A 26256-nucleotide genomic window follows, 5' to 3' on the forward strand; every position below is an offset into this window, starting at 1 on the left:
GATTCTGATTGTTATTATTTTGAATGGAAACAACGTCAAAGAGCAAGCTAGCTAACAAACGTGCCGTAGCTAGCTGCTAGACAGATATTAGCTAGTGTTGTCTAGTGATAATGGTATGTGGTTTCTGTCGACTTTGTGGCAAGAATTTCATCTCGCTGAAACCTACATGAGGGTGGCTCTCCAGGAACAGGGTTGGAGAGCCCTGAGCTATGGTCATCATCAGATCATCATGGAGCATATGACTGTCTACGCTCTGAGGCACTAAAACAATGAAAGCACCATATCATAGTACAGCAGCTTGAGACAAAATACAGAGACATGCCATTAGAAAATACAGACAGGTATATTTCAAACCTTTCATTTTTGTGTAATATGACTTCCCAACATTCAAAAGGCAGTGTTTAAGTGGTATATAAATTAATATAAAATGAGTGAGTAACCCTTTATTACAGTCGGGTAAGTACTAGGTACTGGTAAATACTTGGCAACAAATTGTACTATTTGGTATAGTAGCTATTTGTAGTCCGAAGAAACAAAGTAGTCTACTCTAAAAATACATAAAAATGGCTGAGAAATATAATGCCTAGTGTTCCCTGCTAATTATTTCAAGTACCATAAGGTTATGACTGCATTAACCTGATATGAAGCTGGTAATACTATATGATAACATAATAATAACAACATTCTAACTTTAAATATCTAGCTAGTACTTACCGTGCTGTTAAATAAAGTTACCAAAATGGGTTTAAAATAAAAAAGTTTAACAATTTGTTTAGACCTAGAACTCTACTCCAAATGTCCATTGTAATTGAATTATACATTTGACATGTTTAGGCACTTAAAAAAGAAACTACAAAGTGTTGTCTATCAGCATACAGCGAAGACAGACAACTATCATAGAAACATTGTTGAAGTAATTGTCCAGTGAAAATCTAATTTTAAAAAGTTTATATTCTGTTAACTCACACGCAAATAAATGTTGTTGACTCATATTTGTGGTCAAAGCATAAATTGGAGAAAACACACAAAACCCCACCCCTTAAACTCAAACAGACAGTTTAAAAAATGCTTGCTATTTCCACATAGAGGATGAGGTCATCCTCATTGAGCTTGAGCTGGCCAATCAGCAGTCTATTCGCATGAATATTTTTTATACCGGTATACGCCCACACCATTCTGTTGTTGGGGTACACCCACACCATTCCAACACAGAAAAGCTGCTTTTTAACATACTTGAAAACATTTAAAGGAAAACAAAAATCACTCATACTGTATTCTAATTAATTTTTGGTCATATTTCATAGAAATCGGGAAACACTGGACAGTTACTTTAAAAGATCTATTGGATTTACCCAGTCTTTGGTGATTACAAGAGACCCTCACAGGACATACTGTACATATTACAGTACACATTTTTATACATTATCTTGCTGAGAACATCACATTCTGGTCTATGGGGGAATTACAATATTTGGGTCAATGACAAGGTGCTTTTCCAACATTAATTCAGTTTCTTTGGCAGCTTCTTCCACAGATTCTCTTGGTTAGAAGGATACTGTATAGTATTTGGGGCTCTTTGGGCGTAGCTTTATACACGGAAAAAATGTATACCATTGTATTCCACACTGCATAAAGAGATGGAATACCAAATATATTGGTCTATGAGACAGGAAATACATTATGGCCATCAGAACCACAATATACAAAAAACAGAATAGTAAAAGGTGCAATTTCAGACAAGGACATTATTTGAGACAATTCGTATTGCATGAGAGCTGAATTTCAGACAAACGAGAGATCACATACGGTATATCCCAAATGATACAATATGCATCAACAGTCAAACACTCTAGATTCACGTTTGCCGTGGTATTGAGTCTAGAGGCAAGATTTGACTACACTGTTATAAATGTATACAACTTTCAATATATTTCAAATAATCCAGTTAAACACGACAGGGGATTCATCCCAATTCCCCACACTTCTCCCAAACTGTGCACACACAACCTGTCATGGATTTAACATAAGCTATGCAAGCACATGACTGCTAAGGAAGGACAACATCAACAATAAAACGTTGCCCTTTCAATCAGTTACAGTAAATTACAAAGGAAAAGAACAAGAGAATAATTAACCAAGGCACATTTTCACACAAGTATCCCATTGAAATCAATTAATGATTTATGTGGAAGTTAGAGTTGTGCAAGCTTCTCAACCCTGAATTAACCCCTTAGACAAGATGCTTAGAGGCATCAGAAGGCCCCTCCATCAGATTTGAAATTGAGGATCTCCGCAGCCAGCTTCTGGGAGTCCATCAGGTGAGGGAACATCCCCATGACCGTATCTACTTGGTGGGGGTTGAAGATGGCCTGCAGTTTCTTACGGAGCTCCTCTCTGTCTGTGTCAAAGGCAGAATGTGGAGGTGGCTGGGCCCAGGAGTTGAGTTCCTGCTGATTCCTGTAAGAGGAGCATGAGTGGGGGGCCCCATGCGGAGTAGGGGGGTGATGGAGGTGGGGGCTCGGGGTGAGGCTACACGATGCCCTAGCCTGGGGGACCCCGCCATGGAAGGGGTCTGACCAGTACTTCTGGGGGTGCTGATGGGGGTGGAAATTATGTGCCCCCACCCCGCCTTGCTGGAAGTTGCAGGGGAGGCTGTAGTGGTGCATGTTGGGTGGGAACAGAGAAGGCGAGTAGGTGTCATACCTTGGCTGGGATTGGGACTCGAGGTGTGGGTTGCTGTGGTGCTGCTGCTGCTGGGGACCTGTGAAGGGAGCCAAATGGAAACAACACCTGCAGGGCTGGAGGCTGTCCTGGGCCAGCCTCTCTGGATGCATGCCTGGATGTCTGGAACCAGAGGGGAAGCCCTGCTGTTGCTGCTGCTGCCTGGGACTGAAGGACTTGCTGTGGCCTTGGGACATATCTGAGTACTGGCTCTCATAGGTGCCAAAACCAGAGTCCAGGCACTCATGGGAGATGCTGGCATAGGGGAGGTCAGTAGTAGCGTAGGGGGAGAGCATACTGGGCCAGTCCATTTGTCCTTGGCCTATTGCTGTGGGGCTGTGGGCCTGCTGGTTCCTACTGGAGTGTGGCCCATCCCAGGACAGCAACATGTTCTCAGTTACCTGGCTATTGGGACCCTCCCTCAGGGAACCGCGGTGCTCCAACGTCAGCCTGTGCTCCAGGTCATTCTCCAGAGAATAGGAGGGAAAGGGGCTCGGTTCGGACTGGGGGCCCCTCAGGTGTGACATCATGTGATTCCGGTCCTCTTTTACTGAGGAGAGCCTTGCCTTCTCCCTGAGCTCATCAGCCAATGAGCAGTGGGATTGGTGAGTGCGCTCAGGGTGGTAGAACTTACACTTTACGCCGTACGTGCACTTTTTACCTGAAATAGAAAACATAAATGAGAGTTACTAAACATGACAGTTAAAGTATTTCTACCTAAATCTAAAATAATACAATTCTACAGGAGAAAGTATCTTGACTCTTCACAAAGAGTCTCAGATTAGAAGAGCTGATATAAAATCAGTTATGCCTAATGGAAACCTGATCCTAGATTAGTACTTTGTGTTTCTCTTCTGCTTCAACAAGACAGGTTTTAAACTAAGCGTCAGTATTCAGACAATATAATTAGAACCCTATGGTATCTCACTCATATATCTCTATGGTTGAGATCTTACCATAAGGACAGAGTTGGCGTTTGTGTTCTGGTAGCAGAGGCTTCTTCCTCAGGAAGTTCTCCAGACTGGGACCATGACGACCAAGCGGGTCATCTGGGGGCATGAATCTGGGCCGGAAATGGGTAATATTGATCAGAAACCATACAGGCAGAGAAGTGATAGAGGATCGAATCTAATCGATTAGAACAATAAAACACAGAGCAGCCAGAGGGAATGTTTGCTTTTCATATCTGAAATAATTACATTAACACAGGTCTCATGAATCATCCTCTAACCATACAGGAGTGGTCACCAACCTTTTGAGTCAAGATCACTGAGTCAAAATGCAAGCGGAGATCTACCACAGATTTGTTTTAGAAGATTACATAAAAAAAAATGTAAGCCTATGCAACATTAACCTATTAAAAACAGTACTATAACAATTAGGTTTATGCAGTAGGCTATAGGTCCAATACCTTATCACCGCATATTGGCTTTGCTTGAAATTGTCCTGCAAATGTATTGTTGTTCGCACCATTTTTATACATTTTAGGTAGGCTATACGGTCACACCGGTAATAGAGCAGATGTATTACTTGTGAGGCACAGCTGAGTGAGCTACATTTATATAATAATTTATTTTACTGGGCTGATGGTGCCTGCATCTGATGGTCAGTCTCAGTGGAGGGAGAGAGCAGCAGACTGAAGGTTCGCCTCTTAACGCCTCTTTCCATTTTCTACGCTGACCAAAAAGGGACACGTCTTCCAGCTGATGGCAAAACTCGAGTCGCACCACATTATTTCTGCCTCTGGACAAATACATGTTGTTACTCCTTTTATGGTGATTTTTCAGTAGCATATTGTGAAATATTAATGTAATAAAACAGAATCATTAAAAGCTTTAAAAGGATCCTGTAACCACACCTGTATAGCATAAGAAAAGCCAATATACAAAATAAATAGACACACATTGTAATCTAGATGCATGCCTGGATAAGAAGTGTCAAAATCAATATAATGAATGTATTTATGACTATAGCCTGGAGTGTGCTGATATAATCTACTTGTGACTGCAGCCTGGTAGGGGCCCCTATTACTTTTTAACCAAACTGTCACAGTTACGCCACCAATATAATCGGTTCAGTGATTTGTAGAGTGTTAAATGATTTGTTGAGGTAGGAAAAAGTCTGCCTCAAAGAAAGAACTTAGGGTTGGAAACAATTGTGGCGCAAAGCCAAAAAGAGTTCATAATTTACAGTCACTCCTCTCTATGTATGTAATGTAAGGATGAAACTGTATAAAAGGAGTGTGCTAAGGCTGGGAAAAACAGTTGATCCATGAACCAGCTCGGCTTTTTACTTTGTAATAAAGTTTACTTTGAATTCACAAGTTCTGATATCTGAGAAATATTATTGGACCAATATTTCTACGACACTTTCAACGGAGAAAGTGAAATATTCCTCTATATTAAAAAAGACCCAAGCCGCTAATAATAACCACGCAAGCCTACCGATGCACCTTTCTAATCATTCATTACAGTGGCAGTGCTGGTTGTAGCGCGAGTGGAAGTAGGATGAACGTGCACTTTATGACTTATAAAAGTGTAAAAAAAAAAAAAAGTTATAAAAAAGTTAAAAAGTTTAGACAGTGCTGAGAAAGAACTTAAACATCAACAAGCTCATAAAAACACCAGTCATGTTGTTGAGTCATGTTTTAAAAGTTCTTAAATATCAAAATATCAACTTTGCTGTAGCTTTCTTTTATGCTTGCTACATTACTACAGACATGGTAATCTGAGCCATCCGATTGGTAGGCCTATAGCGCACTTGATTTACTCTCCGGGCCCGCCGGGAAGGCAGAGTTTGTACCTTCAGACACATGAAATGGTTTAAAAATGGAACACTTCACCTACCTGGCATGCAGGGCAGCTGAATCGGGTGCACCTGACGCCAACAGCGCGAGAATAATAAAGTAAATATAGGAACGCAAGGCTTGTGATTGAGTTTTTTACAGAAATGTTTGGCAATCGTCTAGGAATGCCTTGGAGATCAACCAGTTGGTGTTTTACACTGCTCTAAAATGTGAAATCAGCCTTTCGGAACCAAGTTGCTCGCTATTTCTGGGCTGAATCTTGACTAGAGAACCATGTACATGACTCAAATTGTTCTACATATCTAACCTTGACATCAATTCATGATTAATACATGTTTTTTTTAAAGAGTTAAAAACCTGTTTTTAAACATCTCTCCATCTCTCATGTTTCTGTCCAAAATCAGTATTTATGACATATGTTACCTGCTGAAACCCCCCATACCACATGTATGGTTCCCCTGCCTGCGTGGGATTGAATTCAGGCCCCACTGGCCTCTTCACCATTGTATCTTCTCTCTATCAAACTCCCCTTAATGCATGCCTGTCATCCCCCCCATTTTAAAAATAAATAAATCCAGCACTCACTTGTCATTGACGAAAGAGTACATAAGCAGCCTCTCCTCGATACAGCGCTTCCACTCCGGACGCTCTCCCTGGAGGTCCCTATAGGTGTCGTTAGACACGATCACGCCGTCCGACTCGTAGGCCAGCTTCACAATAAAACGGTCGTCGTAGCAGACCACCCGTTTACCACCGACACGTCTCGAGGGAGTGAAGACAACGATCTTCTTCTTCTCTAGCTCCATTAGAATGTGTTGGTCTGGAAATAAACGTGCAGATGTTTCACCAAGTGTTGTATTATGTCCCAGTCAAGGGCCTTTATTCATAAAGCTTCTCAGAGTAGGAGTGCTGATTTCGGATCAGTTTTGCCGTATAGATAATAATGAATAAGATTACATGGACAGCTGTTGCTGGCGATGTAAGAAGCAGAGATGGTTCGCTTTATGTTTGGTCTTTCATCATATTGGAATTCTGTTTGACACAAATTATTCCACTGCCTTACCTTGTCTTCTTAGTACACATTAACATGACTAATATTTAAAAACAACGTATTCTATACCTTTGCATGATGAACAAGCCAGGTGAAACTATGATAATAAAGGGTTGCATAACATTGCTTCAATCAAATATGGTATAGTGTACCAAATCAAACAGGGGACACGCAAAACACAAATCCATCAACTGTGTAAAAAAAAATCCCTGAGACAAAACACACAGAGCACAAAGCCATCAATCGTTTAAAACAAATATTACATGACTGTTTAATTATTACATAAGCTGTTCAAACTTCACAACCTACATCCCCAATATCATATAACATGGAAACCTCCCAGCAGACTAAATTAAAGCATTGACAAATACATCCAAAATTAATGTTGAATAAATGCACCTGTGTGCACAGTGTTCAATATGACCTAAAAGTAATGTATTCTTTCCTAGTGCTCCTAATGATACCCTTGAATATGGACCCTGACTTAAATAAGTGTGAGACAGAGCTCCATATTGAACAATTTTCTTGAGGTTTTTAGAGACTACTATTGACTAAAGCCTGAAATGCAATCACAAATGTCAACTGTCTGTGTCAAAAACGCTTTGATTGTTCAGGTAACAACAATCACTTGACATGTAAACCTTAACACTCGATTAGAAACAGTTAAAAGACAGTTTCAGACAGTAACCTGAGTGTGTGAGAAAAACAGTTTCACTTCCTGGTGGGGATTTCCCAATTCCCAGCTGGACTGACTGTTGCGGTTATTTTTACTTCCTGGTTACTGGGACTGAAAATATAACTTTGGGCATGCTTGCTCCACCTCAGACAAAGCCACTGAACCATGCAAGCAGTGGGCACCAAGTGATGATGCCTCAGCTTCAAATAGTGGTCCACCCTACTGCACACTGGCTTTGTTAGTGGTTACGCTAGGTTAACACAAACACCTCCTAAAAGATAGCCTTCAGATACATGGACAAGAGTCACTGCTGTGTTCGACAACATGATGTGGGTTGAAGCAATCCCAAATTGGGAACATTTATTTAGAATTTTTTTCAGAAAGACTAGAGTATGACGTCAGGCAGTATTTCTTGATTTCAGCATTTCAACATTTGTCCAATAATACCCTCTGGTGGAGTTTCCCAATGCCTTTTGCCTCAGTCTCATATTACAGACACATCATATGACTGGAAACATACCGTAGGTGCAGTGAGTGTACTTACCAAAACCCCTGCATATAAACGAGATAAGGGAATGTAATTGCATTATTTTAAAGAGATAGTCACAATGAATACTGTATTGTACTTTATTCTATTGTGTTGATTATCTGTGTCTAGTATTTTTATGTATTGCTGACCTCACAAAATTAATTTCCATAGACAAACCTAATCCTGGACTAAAAAGAGAGATTAATCTCCGTCCCGGAAACTGTCCGTAAAAGCATTGTTTCATGTTGTACATGAACATAGTTTGTGTTTTCAAAATCCCCTGGTATTAAAGTATTAATATTCAGAAACAGAGACTAGTCTAATTTAAACTACAGTGCATTCAGAAAGTATTCAGGCCCCTTGACTTTTTCCACATTTTTTACGTTACAGCCTTTTCTAAAGTGGATTAAATAGTTGAATTTTTCTTCTCATCAATCTACACACAATACAACATAATGAAAAAGAAAAAACAAGTTGAGAAATGTTGGCAAATGTATAATTTTTTAAATAAGTATTCAGACCCTTTACTCAGTACTTTATTGAAGTACCTTTGGCAGCGATTACAGTCTCGAGTCTTCTTGGGTATGACGCTACAAGCTTGGCACACCTGTATTTGGGGAGTTTCTCCTATTTTTCACTGCAGATCCTCTCAAGCTCTGTCAAGTTGGATGGGGAGCGTCGCTGCACAGCTATTTTCAGGTCTCTCCACAGATGTTCGATCGGGTTCAAGTCTGGGCTATGATCGGGTTCAAGTCTGGGCTATACCACAACTTGACTCCAATCAAGTTATAGAAACATCTCAAGGTTGATCAATGGAACCAGGATGCACCTGAGCTCAATTTCATGTCTCATAGCAAAGTGCCTGAATACTTATGTAAATAAGGTATTTCAGTTTTTTATTTTTAATACATTTGCAAAAAAATTGGGTATTGTGTGTAAATTGATGAGGATTTTAATTTATTTCATCCATTTTAGAATAAGGCTGTAATGTAACATAATGTGGAAAAGTCAAGGGTTCTTAATACTTTCTGAATGCACTGTATTTGTGAATCTCACCTGTGATGGGGACATCAGGCCTGGGCTGCTCCTTGCGCCAGGAGGGCACAAACACAATGACAGTTGAGTGACCTCTATCCAGGAAATAGATCACTGCCAACTCAATTCCCCTACAGGAGAACACTTCCTTGTTACCATGACTGGAAGGGAGACAAGAGAGCAGGAAATGGGATAAATAAATATGTCATTACTTTCTATGAATCAACAAACCTTTCTAGTGAAGAGGGCAGATTTAAAAGGAAGGAGAAAGTTGTGTCGATCTCTGATTGTTTCATTGTTAAAAAGGTAGAGAAAAGTTAATCTGACCAAATAATTTCTCCTCTGTCTACAATGCATTCGCTTCAGTGGCAATGCAAGTGAATGACAAGAATTGCATAGTTAAAAAAATACAGGAACACAGGCATGCAGCTCAAACAGTACTCTTTCTGAGGAGTAAAGTAGCACGACATCATTAAAGTAAAAGTAGCTGTTATAAGATAATAACATGTGACAGAATGACAGCTATACTGTACATCAAGGTCCTATTTTACGTACATTACCGTTCAAAAGTTCGGGGTCACATAGAACTGTCCTTGTTTTTGGAAGAAAAGCAATTTTTTTGTCCATTAAAATAACATCAAATTGATCAGAAATACAGTGTAGACATTGTTAATGTCGTAAATGACCATTGTAGCTGGATAGCTGATTTTTAATGGAATATCTACATAGGCATATAGAGGCCTATTATCAGCAACCATCACTCCTGTGTTCCAATGGCACGTTGTGTTAGCTAATCCAAGTTTGTCATTTTAAAAGGCTAATTGATCATTAGAAAACAATTTTGTGATTATGTTAGCACAGCTGAAAACTGTTGTCCTGATTAAAGAAGCAATAAAACTGGCCTTCTTTAGACTAGTTGAGTATCTGGAGCATCAGCATTTGTTGGCCAGAAACAAAGAACTTTCTTCTGAAACTCATCAGTCTGTTCTTGTTCTGAGAAATTAAGGCTATTCCATGCGTGAATGCCAAGAAACTGAAGATCTCGTACAACGCTGTGTTCTACTCCCTTCACAGAACAGCGCAAACTGGCCCTAACCAGAATAGAAAGAGGAGTGGGAGGCCCCGGTGCACAACTGAGCAAGAGGACAAGTACATTAGAGTGTCTAGTTTGAGAAACAGACGCCTCACAAGTCCTCAACTGGCAGCTTCATTAAATAGTACCCACAAAACACCCGTTTCAACGTCAACAGTGAAGAGGCGACTCCGGATGCTGGCGATCCATTGGAACGTGCCATTCGAACACAGGAGTGATGGTTTCTGATAATGGGCCTCTGTACGACTATGTAGATAATCCATTAAACAAAAAGCAGTTCCCAGCTACAATAGTCATTTACAACATTAACAATGCCTACACTGTATTTCTGATCAATATGATGTTATTTTAATGGACAAAATGTGCTTTTCTTTCAAAAACAAGGACATTTCTATGTGATCCCGGTAGTGTATATCAGTGCTAAATAACACTTGCAAAGAGACCTTTGAACAATAAATATAAAATACAGATAAAACAAAAAAACACTTCGGCAAAACATAAAAACATTACATGGTAGGGTGAGTGGGTGAAAATGAGCTTTGGTGATGAAATTTCACTTCCTTCTGTTATAAAATTTATTTTACCAAGACAAAATATGATTCTTCATGTTCTGAATCATTCAGTTGGGTCTTTCTCTCACATATCATTAACATTATATCCAAAAAGTCAGATTTCGTATCCTAATATATCCAATAATAAGCACTGAGCTCTTTTGACAGAGCGTTGACGCTCCTTGCTGCAACTGTTTTGGATTTTACATGTAGTGTTCTTCTGTAAAGTTGTTTCTGTGGGTCGCAAAGTGCTAAATTAGCATGACACGAGCGGAATTAAAATGTAAAAGGCTTTGAAAATAAAAAGCTTGCGGTAGGCCTACACTCAGTGCTGTTGACATTTCACAAAAAAAACGTGTTTTTTTTGGTGAAATCTTCAAAATTTAACAGGAATGACGCATTAATATGAAAAGTGTAAACTAAAATACAACATGTCATGTCTCAAAATTGATATCTATCTTACCTCTACTATTTTATGTCCTCCGGATTCGAGAAGAAAGATGACGAGTTCAACTTTGAGCAGGTCAGTTTGCCTCAATTCTCGCACAGCATCCAGCCTAGCTGACACAATGCTATTTTCCAGATTTTTGAACCCCCCCCTTTTTTTATTATATAAAAAAAAACCACATCTGGCTTCCATTGATTTAGTCACCCTAATCTTGGCCATCCTACACGGGTAATAAACTGAACGGATTATTATAGATACATGGGGTTTGGACCATTGGTTTTCTTAGAGAAGTGTCTACACAATTAACATATTATTTTACCCATTGGTAAAAAATATATTTTGATTGGACACCCTACATTTTTTTGGTCATTTAGCAGACGCTCTTATCCAGATAAATTAGGGTCAAGTGCCTTGCTCAAGGGTACATCAACAGATTTGTCACCCAGTCGGCTTAGAGATTTGAACCAGCAATCTTTCGTTTACTGGCCCAATGGTTTTAACTGCTTTAACCTGCTGTCACTTGTGAATCTGACATTCCTTTGAACATACACGTGGGTTGTGTTTCCTTATTGGTTTATGATTTGAATCGAGTCCAAAGATACACTGTATACTCAAATAGCTAGGTAATCAAACTGTAATAATGGAAGTTCTAAAATGTTGGCTTGGCTCCATCCATGTAATAAGGAGACAAGTTAAAATGGTTGTAATTGCAAACACTTGAACTAAGAAGACATAATAAGACTGAGTGACAATTTCGTCTGGCCTGTTCAATATGAACTCTATCCTGACAATAAACACCGCCTTGACACATAGCTATCACTGGGAGCCAGTGCGAGGCAGAGACTTGCGTAGGAGATTTGCATATAGTGCAGCATTAACCTTAGCAAAGGCATGCACAGGCATGGATAACTACCTCTTCAAACCCAGCTGACAAAATTATTAAGGTGTATGAGAAGAGCTCGTGGTTCTTGTGATGCAGGGTCATAGTTCAACTGCTGATAATGAGTAGTTGTACACCTGTAGTTTACAGGTATTTTTGCATAGCTGGCTGTCATTATCATTGTGATCTACAACCAACCACATGAGGATAACATAATACAGTACATCCGCTTCATCTAATTTCTCAACCACAATAACACCTTAACCCTTACAGGGCAGGACTGTCATGACCATGACATACAGGCGCGCATGCACAGAGCTGAACTCATTGAAACACTTCAATTGAATGCTAGCTCTTACAAACAAGACAAGAATAATCCCTTCCTCTCTTCTCGCTCACCTCATGGCCACATTGCTGCCGTCAATGACGATAGGTTTCAGTCCACTGTCTGTGTCCCTCCTGTCTTCCAGTAATGAGACTGGTCTGTCTCCTTGGGAGCCATGGGTCCTAGAGGAGGCCATGCTGGAGCCTGTGTGGCCAGTAGTATCTTCACCACTCTCAGGAATGGTGGAGTTAGAAGTACCAGTGCTGGCTCCGCTACGGACCAACTCCCCCAGTACAGAGTTGGTGTCTGTACTCAGGCCTAGCTTAAGCAGGGCGGCCCGAACCTCCATGGGGGAGTAGCCCAACTTTCTGAAGAAGTCCACCCTGAGTTGGAGCTCAGTGGCTGGGGTCTGGAGACTGGGAAAGGCCTGGTCCATCTTCTACTACTGTCAGTCTGGGCTTTCCTGTGCAGCTTGGGAGGGTTATGGCTTATTTTTCATGTTGATACGGTTGCCTGGATTGAACGGAGAGAGACTTTAGTTAAATTCAAGACAATGTTATGCAAATATACTGAACAAAAGTAGTCCAAAGAACATTCTTTTTGATGATCATCCAGGTGCTTTTCGGCGATCATCCAGGTGCTTTTCGGCAAACCTGAGTCAACTTTATAGATAGCAGTTCTCCCATTATGCCTGGCGAAAACCAAACACTGCATTCCACAGTAAGAACCTCATACCAACGGTCAAGCATTGTGGTGGTAGTGTGATGGTTTGGGGATGCTTTGCTGCCCAAAGACCTGGACGACTTGCCTTAATAGAAGGAAAAATGAATTCTGCTCAGTATCAGAGAATGTCAGGTCATCCGTCTGTGAGCTGAAGCTAAAGCGCAGCTGGGTCATGCAGCAAGACTATGATCCAAAATACACAATCAGGTCTACATGAAAATGGCTAAAAAGCAACGAATTTAAAGTTTTGAAATGGCCTAGTCAAATCCCAATTGAGATGTTGTGGCTGGGCTTGAAACGAGCAGTTTATGCTTGAAAACCCACAAATGTCGCTGAGTTAAAGCAGTTCTGCAGGCAAGAGTGGGCCACAATTCCTCCACAGCGATGTGAGAGACTGATCAACAACTACAGGAAGCATTTGGTTGCAGTCATTGCAGCTAAAGATAGCACAACCAGTTATTGAATGTAAGGGGGCAGTTACTTATTCACACAACGGAATTGGGTGTTACATAACTTTGTTATTAAAAAAATAAATCCATGTTTTGTTATTTGTAAACTCAGGTTCCCTTTATCTAATATTAGGTTTCGCATCAGCATCAAAAATAGAGAAAATCAGAAAGGGGGCAAATACTTTTTCACGGCACTGTATAAAATGCGACAATTTCTAATATCTTACTGAGTTACAGTTCACATAAGGAAATCAGTCAATTGAAATAAATGAATTAGGCCCTAATCTATGGATTTCACAAGACTGGGAATATAGATATGCATCTGCTGGTCACAAATAACCCACCCCAAAAAAGGTAGGGGCGATAATCCGAAAACCAGTCAGTATCTGGTGTGACCACCATTCGCCTCATGCCGCGCGACAGATCTCCTTCGCATAGAGTTGATCAAGCGGTTGATTGTGGCCTGTGGAATGTTGTCCCACTCCTCTTCAATGGCTGTGCGAAGTTGCTGGATATTGGCGAGAACTGGAACACGCTGTCGTACGCGTCGATCCAGAGCATCCCAAACATGTTCAATGGGCGACATGTCTGGTGAATATGCAGGCCATGGAAGAACTGGGACAATTTCAGCTTCCGGGAATTGTGTACAGATCCTTGCAATATGGGCTGTGCATTATCATGCTGAAACATGAGGTGATGGCGGCGGATGAATAGCACGACGATGAGCATCAGGATCTCATCACTGTATATCAGTGCATTCAAATTGCCATTGATAAAATGCAATTGTATTTGTTGTCTGTAGCTAATGCCTGCCCATACCATAACCCCACCGGTACCATGGGGCACTCTGTTCACAACGTTGACATCGGCAAACTGCTCGCCCACACGTTTGCCATCTACCCGGTACAGTTGAAACCGAGATCCATCCGTGAAGAGCACACTTCTCCAGCGTGCCAGCGGCAATCGAAGGTGAGCATTTGCCCACTGGAGTCAGTTACGATGCCGAACTGCAGTCAGGTCAAGACCCTGTTGAGGACGACGAGCATGCAGATGAGCTTCCCTGAGACAATTTCTGACAGTTTGTGCAGAAATTCTACAGTTGTGCAAGCCCAGTTTCATCAGCTGGCTTGCACAGCTGATGAAACTTCACCGCGATCCCGCAGGTGAAGAAACCGGATGTGGAGGTCATTGGCTGGTGTGGTTACACGTGGTCTGCGTTTGTGAGGCCGGTTGGAAGTACTGCCAAATTCTGTAAAACGACATTGTAGTAGAGAAATGAACATTCAATTCAGCTCTGATGGACATTCCTGCTGTCAGCATGCCAGTTGCACACGGCCTCAAAACTTGAGACATCTGTGGCATTGTGATGCACATTTTAGAGTGTCCTTTTATTGTCCCCAGCACAAGGTGCACCTGTGTAATGCTCATGCTGCTTAATCAGCTTCTTGATATGCCACACTTGTCAGGTGGATGGATTATCTTGGCAAAGGAGAAATGCTCACTAACATTTTTACTTACAATATTATGGTTAAGCGCCCTGCTCAAGGCACATCGACACATTTTTCACCTAGTCGGCTCAGGGATTTGAACCAGCAACTCTTAACCGCTAGGCTACCTGCCGTCCACTAACAGAGAAGTAAACAAATGTGTCAACAAAATTTGAGAGAAATAAGCTTTTAGTGCATATGAAACATTTCTGGGATCTTTAATGTCAGCTCATGAAACATGGGACCAACACTTTATATTTTTGTTCTGTGTAGTTTGGCTGGTATTATGTTAGAGTAATATGCAAATAATTCAGTTGACAACTTGACATATTGACTGTACTGCATTACATTTGTATTACGTTGCAGGCCTAATATCTTTGTATTCACATTAGGCTAAAGTGTCATAGGTCTACAGCAATTGCAAACCGTTTTTAGTTTATTGCAATGTATCACAGAAACTACACAATTAAACTGGTAAACCTATTGTAAACTTCCCAAATGTTATTCAACATTACCATAGCCTGAAGCACCCTAGACGAATCATGAAAGCAAATAACTAGATTAATCCCAAACCAATATAAAATGATTTACCCATGTAAATAATAAAATAGCATATACAAAAACTACGTTACATTACAAAGGCCGACTATGCAGAGGCAGACAACGGATTAGTGTATTCGTTTGTACAGGAGAGCCTGGCGCCGTGTTTTTCTCACGACAGTGGAATACAAGTACAGGTGACACGTAAATCAGAGTCATATGACGTTTGAGTGAAACTAATATAGTAAATCATTAGCTTTGTACAAATACACAACGTTGACAATGGCTTTTAAAATTGACCTTAACTTTCAAGTCGTGTTCCTCTTCGTGGTGCTCCATTTTCACCTCGACCATACATTTTGCATTTCTGATGTACGCTATGGTTATGACTTCGCAACCGCAGCACCTCCCTCTCTCGTGCTCAAAAGTGTCCTTCCTTTATTCCTGTGTGGCCACGGCCCCAACTTGTTAAAGTCCTCCCAAATTGCTTCCAAATTACAGCCTACGTTACTGTAGAGCTACATTTTCTCAGTCCTAGCGGAGAAGTCAAATTCAATTCTTGAATTTCTGAAACTGAAACTAACCCTGCCCTTATGCTTTTACTAAGTCTGATTTCTAAATAAATTCACCAACATTATGGACATGTTATACCTATAGGTATAGCAATAGGAAGTAGGGGTGCTGAGGGTGCAGAATAAAAATATATAATAATTGAAGAAAATTGGGCCTTAACTAGTCCTGTGGACCAGCTACACCCCCGCCCCCCTCCCAAACATCTTCCTGCAGCTATGCCTGTAAGGCCTATTTCATTGTCTTACTGGAATTGCTCTCCATGAAAACTTTAGAAGCGTCTAGACATTAACAATAGGCTACAGTGATGATATAGGCTTAACCTAGTGTAAATGTTTTTACAGTGATACGTATCTGCCCTCGTGAAATGTAGGCTCTAGTTCACTATAATTGATATATTCTATGGTACAGAACAGTTTTCCCCACTAGATGTCACCCTTTCCATTGTCTCATGCTGGGTTGATGCACTCGTAGGCCTACCTTGCAAGGAAATATCAAGCCAAAGCTATCTTCATGTGTGTGTTTGAGTATGACAATAGGTTGCATGTGGGTTTCAAGTTTGGGGGAAGCTATTTTTTTCACAAAAATATGCACCTTTTATGATGAAGCATTGCATGGATCAGACTACTATAAAACAGGCAAAAAATATAACTCACTGTTCACAAAAAATACCTGCTTTTCTTCTTTTTTTTTACTCATGTCACGATCGTCGCAAGAAGCGGACCAAAGCGCAGCGTGGTTTGAATACATTCTTCTATCTTTAATGAAGAACACTTAAACAAACTTACAAAACGAATAAGACGACCGTGACCGCTATATAAACAATGTGCTAACATGCAACATAACATAGACAATAACCCACAACCCACAATACAAAACAGGCTACCTAAATATGGTTCCCAATCAGAGACAACGCAAAACACCTGTCTCTGATTGAGAACCATATCAGGCCAAAACACATAGAAATATACAAACCAGACATACAACATAGAATGCCCACACAGATCACACCCTGACCAACCAAAACATAAAACATACAAAGCAAACCATGGTCAGGGCGTGACAGCTCACATCCAGAGCTCAGCCCCAGCTAGAGGAACATTCTTTAGCAGGACACGAGAAAAATGTAGTTTTATAAACACATTTAGTGCAATTCTACAACACTTTACTTGCCATGACTGGAGACATTAGCATAATCTTTAATACCACAAAATGACAGGGTAGGCTGATTTGCTGAAAATGACAAACTGAGATCAATAAAAAACAATATTGTCTTGAATGCAACCATCTAATTGAGGCCTATGAAAAGGGGAGACACTGTAGGCTATGTAGTCTATCTAGCCTAGATGAGGAAATTATTGTCCCAAAATAACTTGCCACGATAAAGACAGTGAATATGCGCACTCGCCGGGGATATGTCAAAAATCAGCTCTGATATTTGCTGCATGCTTGCCCAAACTGCACGCTTCCTAAATTGCGAGCTTCCCGGCTGTATGTGCTGGTAATTTAAAACAATCCACCGCTATTTTTTTTAAAAACAAGCTAAAAATCCTCTGTGGCTAAATCATGCTCTCTGGTGTAGTGTTTTGAAGGATTACATTTTTTTGTGTATAGACAGGAGTATATCATTATGGCAAGTTCCATTCAAGTTACTTTAAGGGAAGCTTAGCTTATTGGACACGCCGCCTATTTCAAGTTACTTTAAGGGAAGCTTAGCTTATTGGACACGCCGCCTATGAATATGTTTAAGGCTAAGGGAGTAGCATTAAGGCTGGCTTGAGTCAAAAACAAATGTGTATTGTATGTGTGTGATTTGTTACTTCACGGGTTAGGAGAGGTTAGACAAGTGTGTGGATGTGGCCAGTTTGTCTGTGCATTTCAAGTGAATCAATTTGTTTGGTAGGTACCAGGGTGGTAGCACTTTAGTTTAGAGTGCTAAAACAACAGGGTAACATCCGGAAAGTAATATGAAACAACAGCGAAACAAGACTGCAACGACCAGGTACAAACGAGGTAATAACCTGTTAATAGTTACTATTTAGCCGCTAAATACTGATGTAAAGTTACAGTTGAAGTCGGAGGTTTACATACACTTAGGTTGGAGTCATTAAAACTCGTTTTTCAACCACTCCACAAATTTCTTGTTAATTAACAAACTATAGTTTTGGCAAGTCGGTTAGGGACATCTACTTTGTGCATGACACAAGTACGTTTTCCAACAATTGTTTACAGACAGGTTATTTCACAGGTTATTTTATAATTCACTGTATCACAATTCCAGTGGGTCAGAAGTTTACAGCTTGGAAAATTCCAGTAAATGATGTCATGGCTTTAGAAGCTTCATATAGGCTAATTGACATACTTTGAGTCAATTGAAGGTGTACCTGTGGATGTATTTCAAGGCCTACCTTCAAACTCAGTGCCTCTTTGCTTGACATCATGGGAAAATCAAAAGAAATCAGCCAAGACCTCAGAAAAAAAATTGTAGACCTCCACGAGTCTGGTTCATCCTTGGGAGCAATTTCCAAACGCCTGAAGGTACCACATTCATCTGTACAAACAATAGTAGGCAAGTATAAACACCATGGGACCACGCAGCTGTCATACCGCTCAGGAAGGAGACACGTTCTGTCTCCTAGAGATGAACGTACTTTGGTGCGAAAAGTGCAAATCAATCCCAGAACAACAGCAAAGGACCTTGTGAAGACGCTGGAGGAAACAGGTACAAAAGTATCTATATCCACAGTTAAACGAGTCCTATATCGACATAACCTGAAAGGCCGCTCAGCAAGGAAGAAGCCACTGCTCCAAAACCGGCATAAAAAAAGCCAGACTACGGTTTGCAACTGCACATGGGAACAAAGATCGTACTTTATGTAGAAATGTCCTCTGGTCTGATGAAACAAAAATAGAACTGTTTGGCCATAATGACCATCATTATGTTTGGAGGAGTGAAGCATGGGGGTGGCATCATCATGTTGTGGGGGTGCTTTGCTGCAGGAGGGACTGGTGCACTTCACAAAATATATGGCATCATGAGTGAGGAAAATTATGTGGATATATTGAAGCAACATCTCAAGACATCAGTCAGGAAGTTAAAGCTTGGTCGCAAATGGGTCTTCCAAATGGACAATGACCCCAAGCATAATGGCTTAAGGACAACAAAGTCAAGGTATTGGAGTGGCCATCACAAAGCCCTGACCTCCATCCTATAGAAAATTTGTGGGCAGAACTGAAAAAGCGTGTGCGAGCAAGGAGGCCTACAAATTTGACTTAGTTACACCAGCTCTGTCAGGAGGATTGGGCCAAAATTCACCAAACTTATTTTGGGAAGCTTGTGGAAAGCAATCCGAAACGTTTGACCCAAGTTAAACAATTTAAAGGCAATGCTACCAAATACTAATTGAGTGTATATAAACTTCTGACCCACTGGGAATGTGATGAAAGAAATAAAAGCTGAAATAAATCCTTCTCTCTACTATTATTCTGACATTTCACATTCTTAAAATATCCTAACTGACCTAAAACATGGCATTTTTACTAGGATTAAATGTCAGGAATTGTGAAAAACTGAGTTTAAATGTATTTGGCTAAGGTGTATGTAAACTTCTGACTTCAACTGTATATACATTTCTCTGGTTGTTATGTAGAAACAATTATTCTTTACTGAAGAACTATCAATAATAGAGGCAAATTAGCAAAAGTTATATAGTAAGTATTTAAGGACATTTTCCATCTTCTCAGCAGCACTGTTTATACTTATTAAGAATGTACTTGGAACTTTCGTAGAAAAACTGTTTATTTAACAGAATCGTTTGAGAAACGACATCATACATGTACTGTATGTGGTCCAACCTCAAAACGTACATTTTGTGTCTTTGGTTATAGCTGGGTAGTTACCTTGTTGTTGCCGTCATGTTTCGCTGTTGTTTCCTATTACTTTCCGTGCATCACCAAGTTATTTCGGCACTGTACTTAAGTAACTATTATGTAACTTACTGGTCATTTCTTTATAGTTTCACCATAGTTTCAGTATACAGTGGGTTAATGTATTCAGACGCCTTCCCTTTTTCCACATTTTGTTACATTACAGACTTATTCTAAAATTGATTAAATTACTTTTGTTCTTCATCAATCTACACACAATACCCCATAATACCCCATATTTAAAAATACAAATCTGAAATACCTTATTTACATAAGTATTCAGACCCTTTGCTATGAGACATGAAATTGAGGTCAGGTGCCTCCTGTTTCCATTGATCATCCTTGATATGTCTCTACAACTTGATTGGAGTCAACTTGTGGTAAATTTAATTGATTGGACATGATTTGGAAAGGCACACACTTGTCTATATAAGGTCCCACAGTTGACAGTGCATGTCAGAGCAAAAACCAAGCCATGGTCAAAAAAATTGTCCGTAGAGCTCCGAGACAGGATTGTGTTGAGGCACAGACCTGGGGAAGGATACCAAAACATCTGCAGCGTTGAAGGTCCCTAAGAACACAGTGGCCTCCATCATTCTTAAATGGAAGAAGTTTGGAAACACCAAGACTCTTCCTAGAGCTGGCTGCCCGGCCAAACTGAGACATCGGAGGAGAAGGGCCTTGGTCAGGGAGGTGACCAAGAACCCGATGGTCACTCTGACAGAACTCCAGAGTTCCTCTGTGGAGATGGGAGAACCTTCCAGAAGGACAACCATCTCTGCAGCACTCCACCAATCAGGCCTTAATGACAGAGTGGCCAGATGGAAGCCACTACTTAGCAAAAGGCCCATGACAGCCTGTTTGGAGTTTGCCAAAAGGCACCTAAAGGAACCCCCAGACCATGAGAAACAAGATTCTCTGGTCTAATGAAACCAAGATTGAACACTGAAATAACAAAAATAACAAAGATAACGACCGAAACAGTTCTGGCTGGTGCAGACACACAAAACAGGAAACAACTACCCACAAAACACAGGTGGGATGAGGCTACCTAAGTATGGTTCTCAATCAGAGACAACGATAGACAGCTGCCTCTGATTGAGAACCACGCCAAACACATAGAAATATAAAACACAGAACAAAAACATAGAATGCCCACCCCAACTCACGCCCTGACCAAACCAAAATAGAGACATAACAAAGGAACTAAGGTCAGGGTGTGACAGTCTCATGTAAGTGTGTGTGTGTATCCTGTGTTATTATTTAGTTAGTTAATAAATTATTAAATACATTTGTGTAGTACTGAATAAGGCTCAAGGTTGGGGTTCTTGCGGATCCAAGAATGTTGCGACTGCTCAGAATGAGACTTATATGAGGTAATGATTAATAAGTGACTGTTATCGATATATAACTTATATATCTTCTAGAGTTTAATTCGGGAGATGGTAAACAACTTATTCTGTGGTGCCCCAAATTCCTACGGAGTTAATTGTTACATGATTAATTTAATTGGGTAACAATTAAACATAGTTAGTGGATTAAATATGTAACAGTCATCAGATTAATTAAAGTCATGTCACTACAGACCTGTATTGTTGTCTGCTTCCCATTTTTTTCTGTTCTAGAATAGAGGCTGCTTGAGCTGAAACTGTCTTGGGTGTGACACGAGTGAAACCCGGTGGCCTGCGAGCGAACTGCAAAGCATAGCCCTTCCGAATTGTATTCAGTACCCAAAGGGGAGCTGTGCATGCATGTTTCCACACACTCAGTCTGCTGGACAGGTCTGCTCTTTCTATTACAAAAGGCAAGGCTGTCGTTTGATTGGGAATATCTAACTGGGGTACAGGCAGAGGCTGCTGTGCAGTTTGACAAGTTAGATTTTGACTGTTTACCGAGTCACATGCAGAGGCTGCTGCATGACTGTAATTAAACTGTGTGTCTCGGTGAAACCTAACTGTCCCAGCCTTATGTTTGGCCTTGGGCTCATGGAATCTTTCTCTAAGGCCATGACGCTCATAAGAATAGGGGCAGGAGAATAGGTGGGAAACACAGGAGTGTGTACACTTAGTGTGTGTTGGAGGGATGTGTGGAAGTGTGTGTCTTGTGTGCACATATACCGGGCAGCTTTTTCTGGCATTGGGCAATGTGTATCTAGTCTTCTCTTTCGTGTTGCTACCATGCATGGAGCGGATTTGACTAACTGTAGGATACAAAGCGAAGTCCCTCCCAGGAAGGCTCTCACGTCCTCCGTGGTTTCTTTCCTCTGTACGCCTGGGCAGTGGGCTGCTGCTGAGGGCATATAGGATTGCGGTTCCAGCCTCTTGCAACTGCTAAGGGAGAAGCATGGGACATCTCCGATGTCGGAGTGGGTCTGTCCTGGGTTCGGGAAGCACTCGAAGTACAATGGCCACAAAAAGCTCAATTAGTATGACACGAGCTGAATTACATGTAAAAAGCTTTGAAAATATAAAGTTTGGAATACGCTTAGTACTCCGTTGACATTTACAAGGATACACTTGTTTTTGTGGGAACAGGAATTTCAAATGAATATGAAAAGCGTATACTAAAATATGAAAATACATGTACTACATGTCATGTCTCAAAATCGATATCCATCTTATCTCTATATTGTTTTATGTCCTGCGGATTTGAGAAGAAAAATAATGAGGTCAACGGAAAAGTGAGCCTGTCAGGTAACCAGTAGCCTTAATTCTTGCACAGAATCCAGCCTAGCTGACACAATGCAATTTTTATGATTTTTTACCACTGTAAATCTCTCTAGTACAAGGTGACTTTTATCAATATATTCGCCTTAATTTACCCCCTAAAATGATATGATAATTAGCTGCCAATCTGGCTATCATAAAGAACTACAAATGCCATAATGATCTGGACAAGACTGCCAAATCGAAGCAAAGGTATGAATCTCTGGGTTAACTATCTAATGTTAGCTAAATGTAGTAATGAATAAATAGGATACATTTCTTTAAATGGACAATTCTGTGAACTGTCTTGTTCAAGTTTTAAATTGACACAATACCCGTTAACAAAGGTGTCAGCTAGAGATGGAGTGCAGGTTCTTGCAGAGATTTGTAGTTTTGCATGATGATGCTAATTAGCATTTTTGAAACAGAGTAATAGAGCCGAATATATTGATAAAAGAGAGAATCCGAGAGAAATTTACTTGGTTATTAAAACGACGCGCCAGGTAAGCCTACACAAAACGCAGCACTTATTAAGGATCAGGCCCTTTTTTTTCTATTTTTGCCTAAAATGACATACCCAAATATAACTGCCTGTAGCTCAGGACCTGAAGCAAGGATATGCATATTCTTGATTCCATTTGAAAGGAAATACTTTGAAATTTGTGGAAATGTGAAATTAATGTAGGAGAATATAACACATTGATCTGGTAAAAGATAATACAAACGAAAAAACATGCGTTTTCTATTTTGTTATTTCTTTCCATCATCTTTGAAATGCAAGAGAAAGGCCATAATATAATATTGCAGTTTAGGCACAATTTTGATTTTGGCCACTAGATGGCAACAGTGTGTGTGCAAAGAGTTCAGATTGATCCAGTGAAGCATTGCAATACTGCACAGTATTTTGTATCAAGTCTGCCCAAATGTGCCAAATTGGTAAATTGATACATTTTCAAGTATATAACTATAGAGAACATACAAAATGATATGGTGATACAACATTTTAGTTTACACACTCCCAGGAATGTCATACATGATGGATAATTAGCTTATATACTAACTTTCATGAATCTAGATGGCTGGGCAGGGTGGATGTGGAGCCAGAGACAGCAGGGGTTCAAACTGTAGAACCCAGTTCCTACATTTGAATATAACAATGGATTTTATCAAACAAAACTATGCTACATTTTTATCTCTGGGACCCTCAGGATGACAAATCAGAGCAAGATTACTGAATGCAAGTACATTATTTACCTTCAGAGGAGAATGTATCAAACCAGTTGCTGTGATAAAAGTGTTTTGTTGTTGTGCACTCTCCTAAACAATAGCATGTTATTTTTTCACTGTAATAGCTACTGTAAATTGGACAGTGCAGTTAGATTAACACCAATTTAAGCTTTCTGCCCATATAAGACATGTCTATGTCCTGGAAAGTTTGCTGTTACTTACAACATAATTCCAGTCACATTAGCGCACGTTAGCTCACGTTAGCATCAACCGTCCCGGTATAGGGACACCAATCCCGTAGAGGTTTTAAGTGTATCTAAAATACCCTTTGTGAAAAATGAGTGGTGGAATAACTATTGTTTGACCACTAGGTTTATTGTGTATTATGACACTTCCACTGTGTGTCTCTATTGATTTAGTCACCCTATTTTTGGCCATCCTACAAGGGTAAAAACTATTTTGAATGAATTATGATAGAGACATAAGGTTTGGACCATTCGTTTTCTGGGAGGATTATCTACACAATTAACTTAGTATTTTACCCATTGGTTAAAATATGTGTTTTTGATTGGACACCCTATATAATACACCAGAGCACTTGTAAATACACACCTCCCTTCTGTAAGCATCAAAGCAGAGCAGGAGAAAGAATGCATGCTGGTCTGATATATATATTTTTATTTATTTTACCTTTTTTTAACTAGGCAAGTCAGTTAAGAACAAATTCTTATTTATAATTGTGTATAATAGGACTCCCGATCACGGCCAGTTGTGACACAGCCTGGGAACAAACCAGGGTCTGTAGTGACACCTCTAGCACCGCAATACAGTGCCTTAGACTCCTGCGCCACACGGGAGGCCAATATTACTCCAGACCAAAGCAATCCATCACAGAGTGATTCTCAATTGCAAAAGGCAGACATGAAATTCACAGCACTTGAATGCTGGAAATTCACAGCATTGATGAGAATCTGATGGATTGCATTGGTCTGGAGTAAGGTCAGACAAGCATGCACTCTGAACCCTAACTTCAAGCACAATGCTAATCCTAACCTTAAATCAATGTTCCAACATCTAGTGGAAAGACTTCCCAGAAGAGTGGAGGCTGTTATAGCAGCAAAGGGGGGACCATATTAATGACCATATCCATATTAATGCACATGATTTTGGAATGAGATGTTCAACGAGCCGGTGTCCACATACGTTTGGTCATGTACTGTTGTCTATCAAATCTGTTATATGAGTCTGCCTTGATGCTTGCTGAGGAGAGGTGTGTACAGCATAGAGAGGCTCGCCATTGTATGTAATTGCTTTGCATTGCATTTATTCACTGCAGTTATTCAATCTCATCCAGTAATAAAATACCCTAACCGGCGGCAGTGTGCCCTGTGTCCAGAAAATCTACATGCACAATGCAGAACCGAAGCCAGAGAGCAGTAGCCAGCGCATTCACATGTAGGCCCAGACCGGCTACACTAACAATAAATGAAGTTCCATTAATGAACATAGCAGATTAATAACTTGTGCTTGTGTTCATCTGTCTGTGGAGTAATTGCATGAAATTAAATCTGATGTACCTAAAAGTAAAGTTATAAAGAAAGTAACAGTAAAGTACATGATTTGCTTTAGAATAGTGGGTACACTGGAACTACAGTATAAAGAAATGACCAGTTCCTCAAACGTTTCTGTTAAATAAACAATCCTTCTAGAAAAATTCCAAGTACATTCTTAACAAGTATATATGGTGCTGCTGAGAAGATGGGAAATGGCCTAAATTACTTACTACATAACTTTTGCTTATTACCCTCTATTATTGATAGTTCTTCAGTAACAAATTATAGTTTCTTCATAACAATCAGGAACATTCATATAACTTTGCCAGAATTTAGCAGCTACATACTAACTACGAACAGGTTATTACGGCGTTCGTTGCCGTCTTATTTCCCTGTTGTTTCCTGTTAACTTCTGGACGTTACCCCGTTGTTTTAGCACTGTAAACTAGGTGTTACCGGTAGGGGTATAGTTGTTTACGTATGTGTGCATGTGTGTCTGCACACACATACATAGGGTTAATGGCACGGTCTGGTTGGAGGTCATTCTGTCGTGTCCTAGGTTAATGCCGTGTACTAAGAGGAGTTCCGGAGACTGGAGAAACTAATCAGGGCCAGTTGCCAGGGCCAATGCCTTCATAGAGGTCCCACACCACTGGCCACACATCTCTGCAGGGAGGGTTGATATTACTGCAGAGCAATGAGCTAAAACCAGACTGGATGACTTTCCCCACCCTTCCACCCTGCACCACTCTCTGACCCAGCCTCCAGCCCCTCTACTCAACTAAGCCCCTCTCTATCCCTCAACTAACCTGGCAACCACAGGGAGATTGCAGGCTTTTTAGTATGTTTCATGAGCAGGAGAGATAATATAATGATACAATGTTAGAGAGTAACACACTTGTAGGAAGCCTATGTAATACCTTAAACATATTTGTGAAGCATGTAGAGACTAAACTTTTT

The 26256-nt window shown here is 40.4% G+C and overlaps 1 protein-coding gene across 2 annotated transcripts; it reads right to left on the minus strand.

Moving 5' to 3' along the window:
- Positions 1-324: 324 nt before the first annotated feature.
- LOC120048318 (endoribonuclease ZC3H12A-like) lies at positions 325-15745 on the minus strand. Of its 2 annotated transcripts, none has more exons than XM_038994194.1 (6): positions 15615-15745; positions 12190-12628; positions 8840-8979; positions 6113-6347; positions 3678-3784; positions 325-3382 (listed from the first exon to the last, which is right to left on the minus strand). In XM_038994194.1, exons 2-6 carry the CDS (start codon positions 12549-12551, stop codon positions 2253-2255), a joined length of 1974 nt encoding a protein of 657 aa, XP_038850122.1. In that variant the 5' UTR covers positions 12552-12628; positions 15615-15745; the 3' UTR covers positions 325-2252. The 2 variants fall into 2 exon arrangements, with proteins under 2 accessions (XP_038850122.1, XP_038850123.1); XM_038994195.1 differs by lacking the exon at positions 15615-15745 and adding an exon at positions 15407-15595.
- Positions 15746-26256: the final 10511 nt, after the last annotated feature.

Source organism: Salvelinus namaycush, chromosome 5 (assembly GCF_016432855.1).
Source record: "Salvelinus namaycush isolate Seneca chromosome 5, SaNama_1.0, whole genome shotgun sequence".
Classification (NCBI taxonomy): Eukaryota; Metazoa; Chordata; class Actinopteri; order Salmoniformes; family Salmonidae; genus Salvelinus; species Salvelinus namaycush.

What these genes read in the sequence shown, in the direction of transcription:
- LOC120048318 (XM_038994194.1), bottom strand. Translation starts at nt 12,551, where the DNA reads ATGGACCAGGCCTTTCCCAGTCTCCAGACCCCAGCCACTGAGCTCCAA. An exon ending in GGCAGCAATGTGGCCATGAG is followed by an intron (nt 8,980 to 12,189) that starts GTGAGCGAGAAG and finishes TCTCCCTTCCAG; the next exon opens with TCATGGTAACAAGGAAGTGT. An exon ending in ACGCCAACTCTGTCCTTATG is followed by an intron (nt 3,383 to 3,677) that starts GTAAGATCTCAA and finishes TTTCTATTTCAG; the next exon opens with GTAAAAAGTGCACGTACGGC.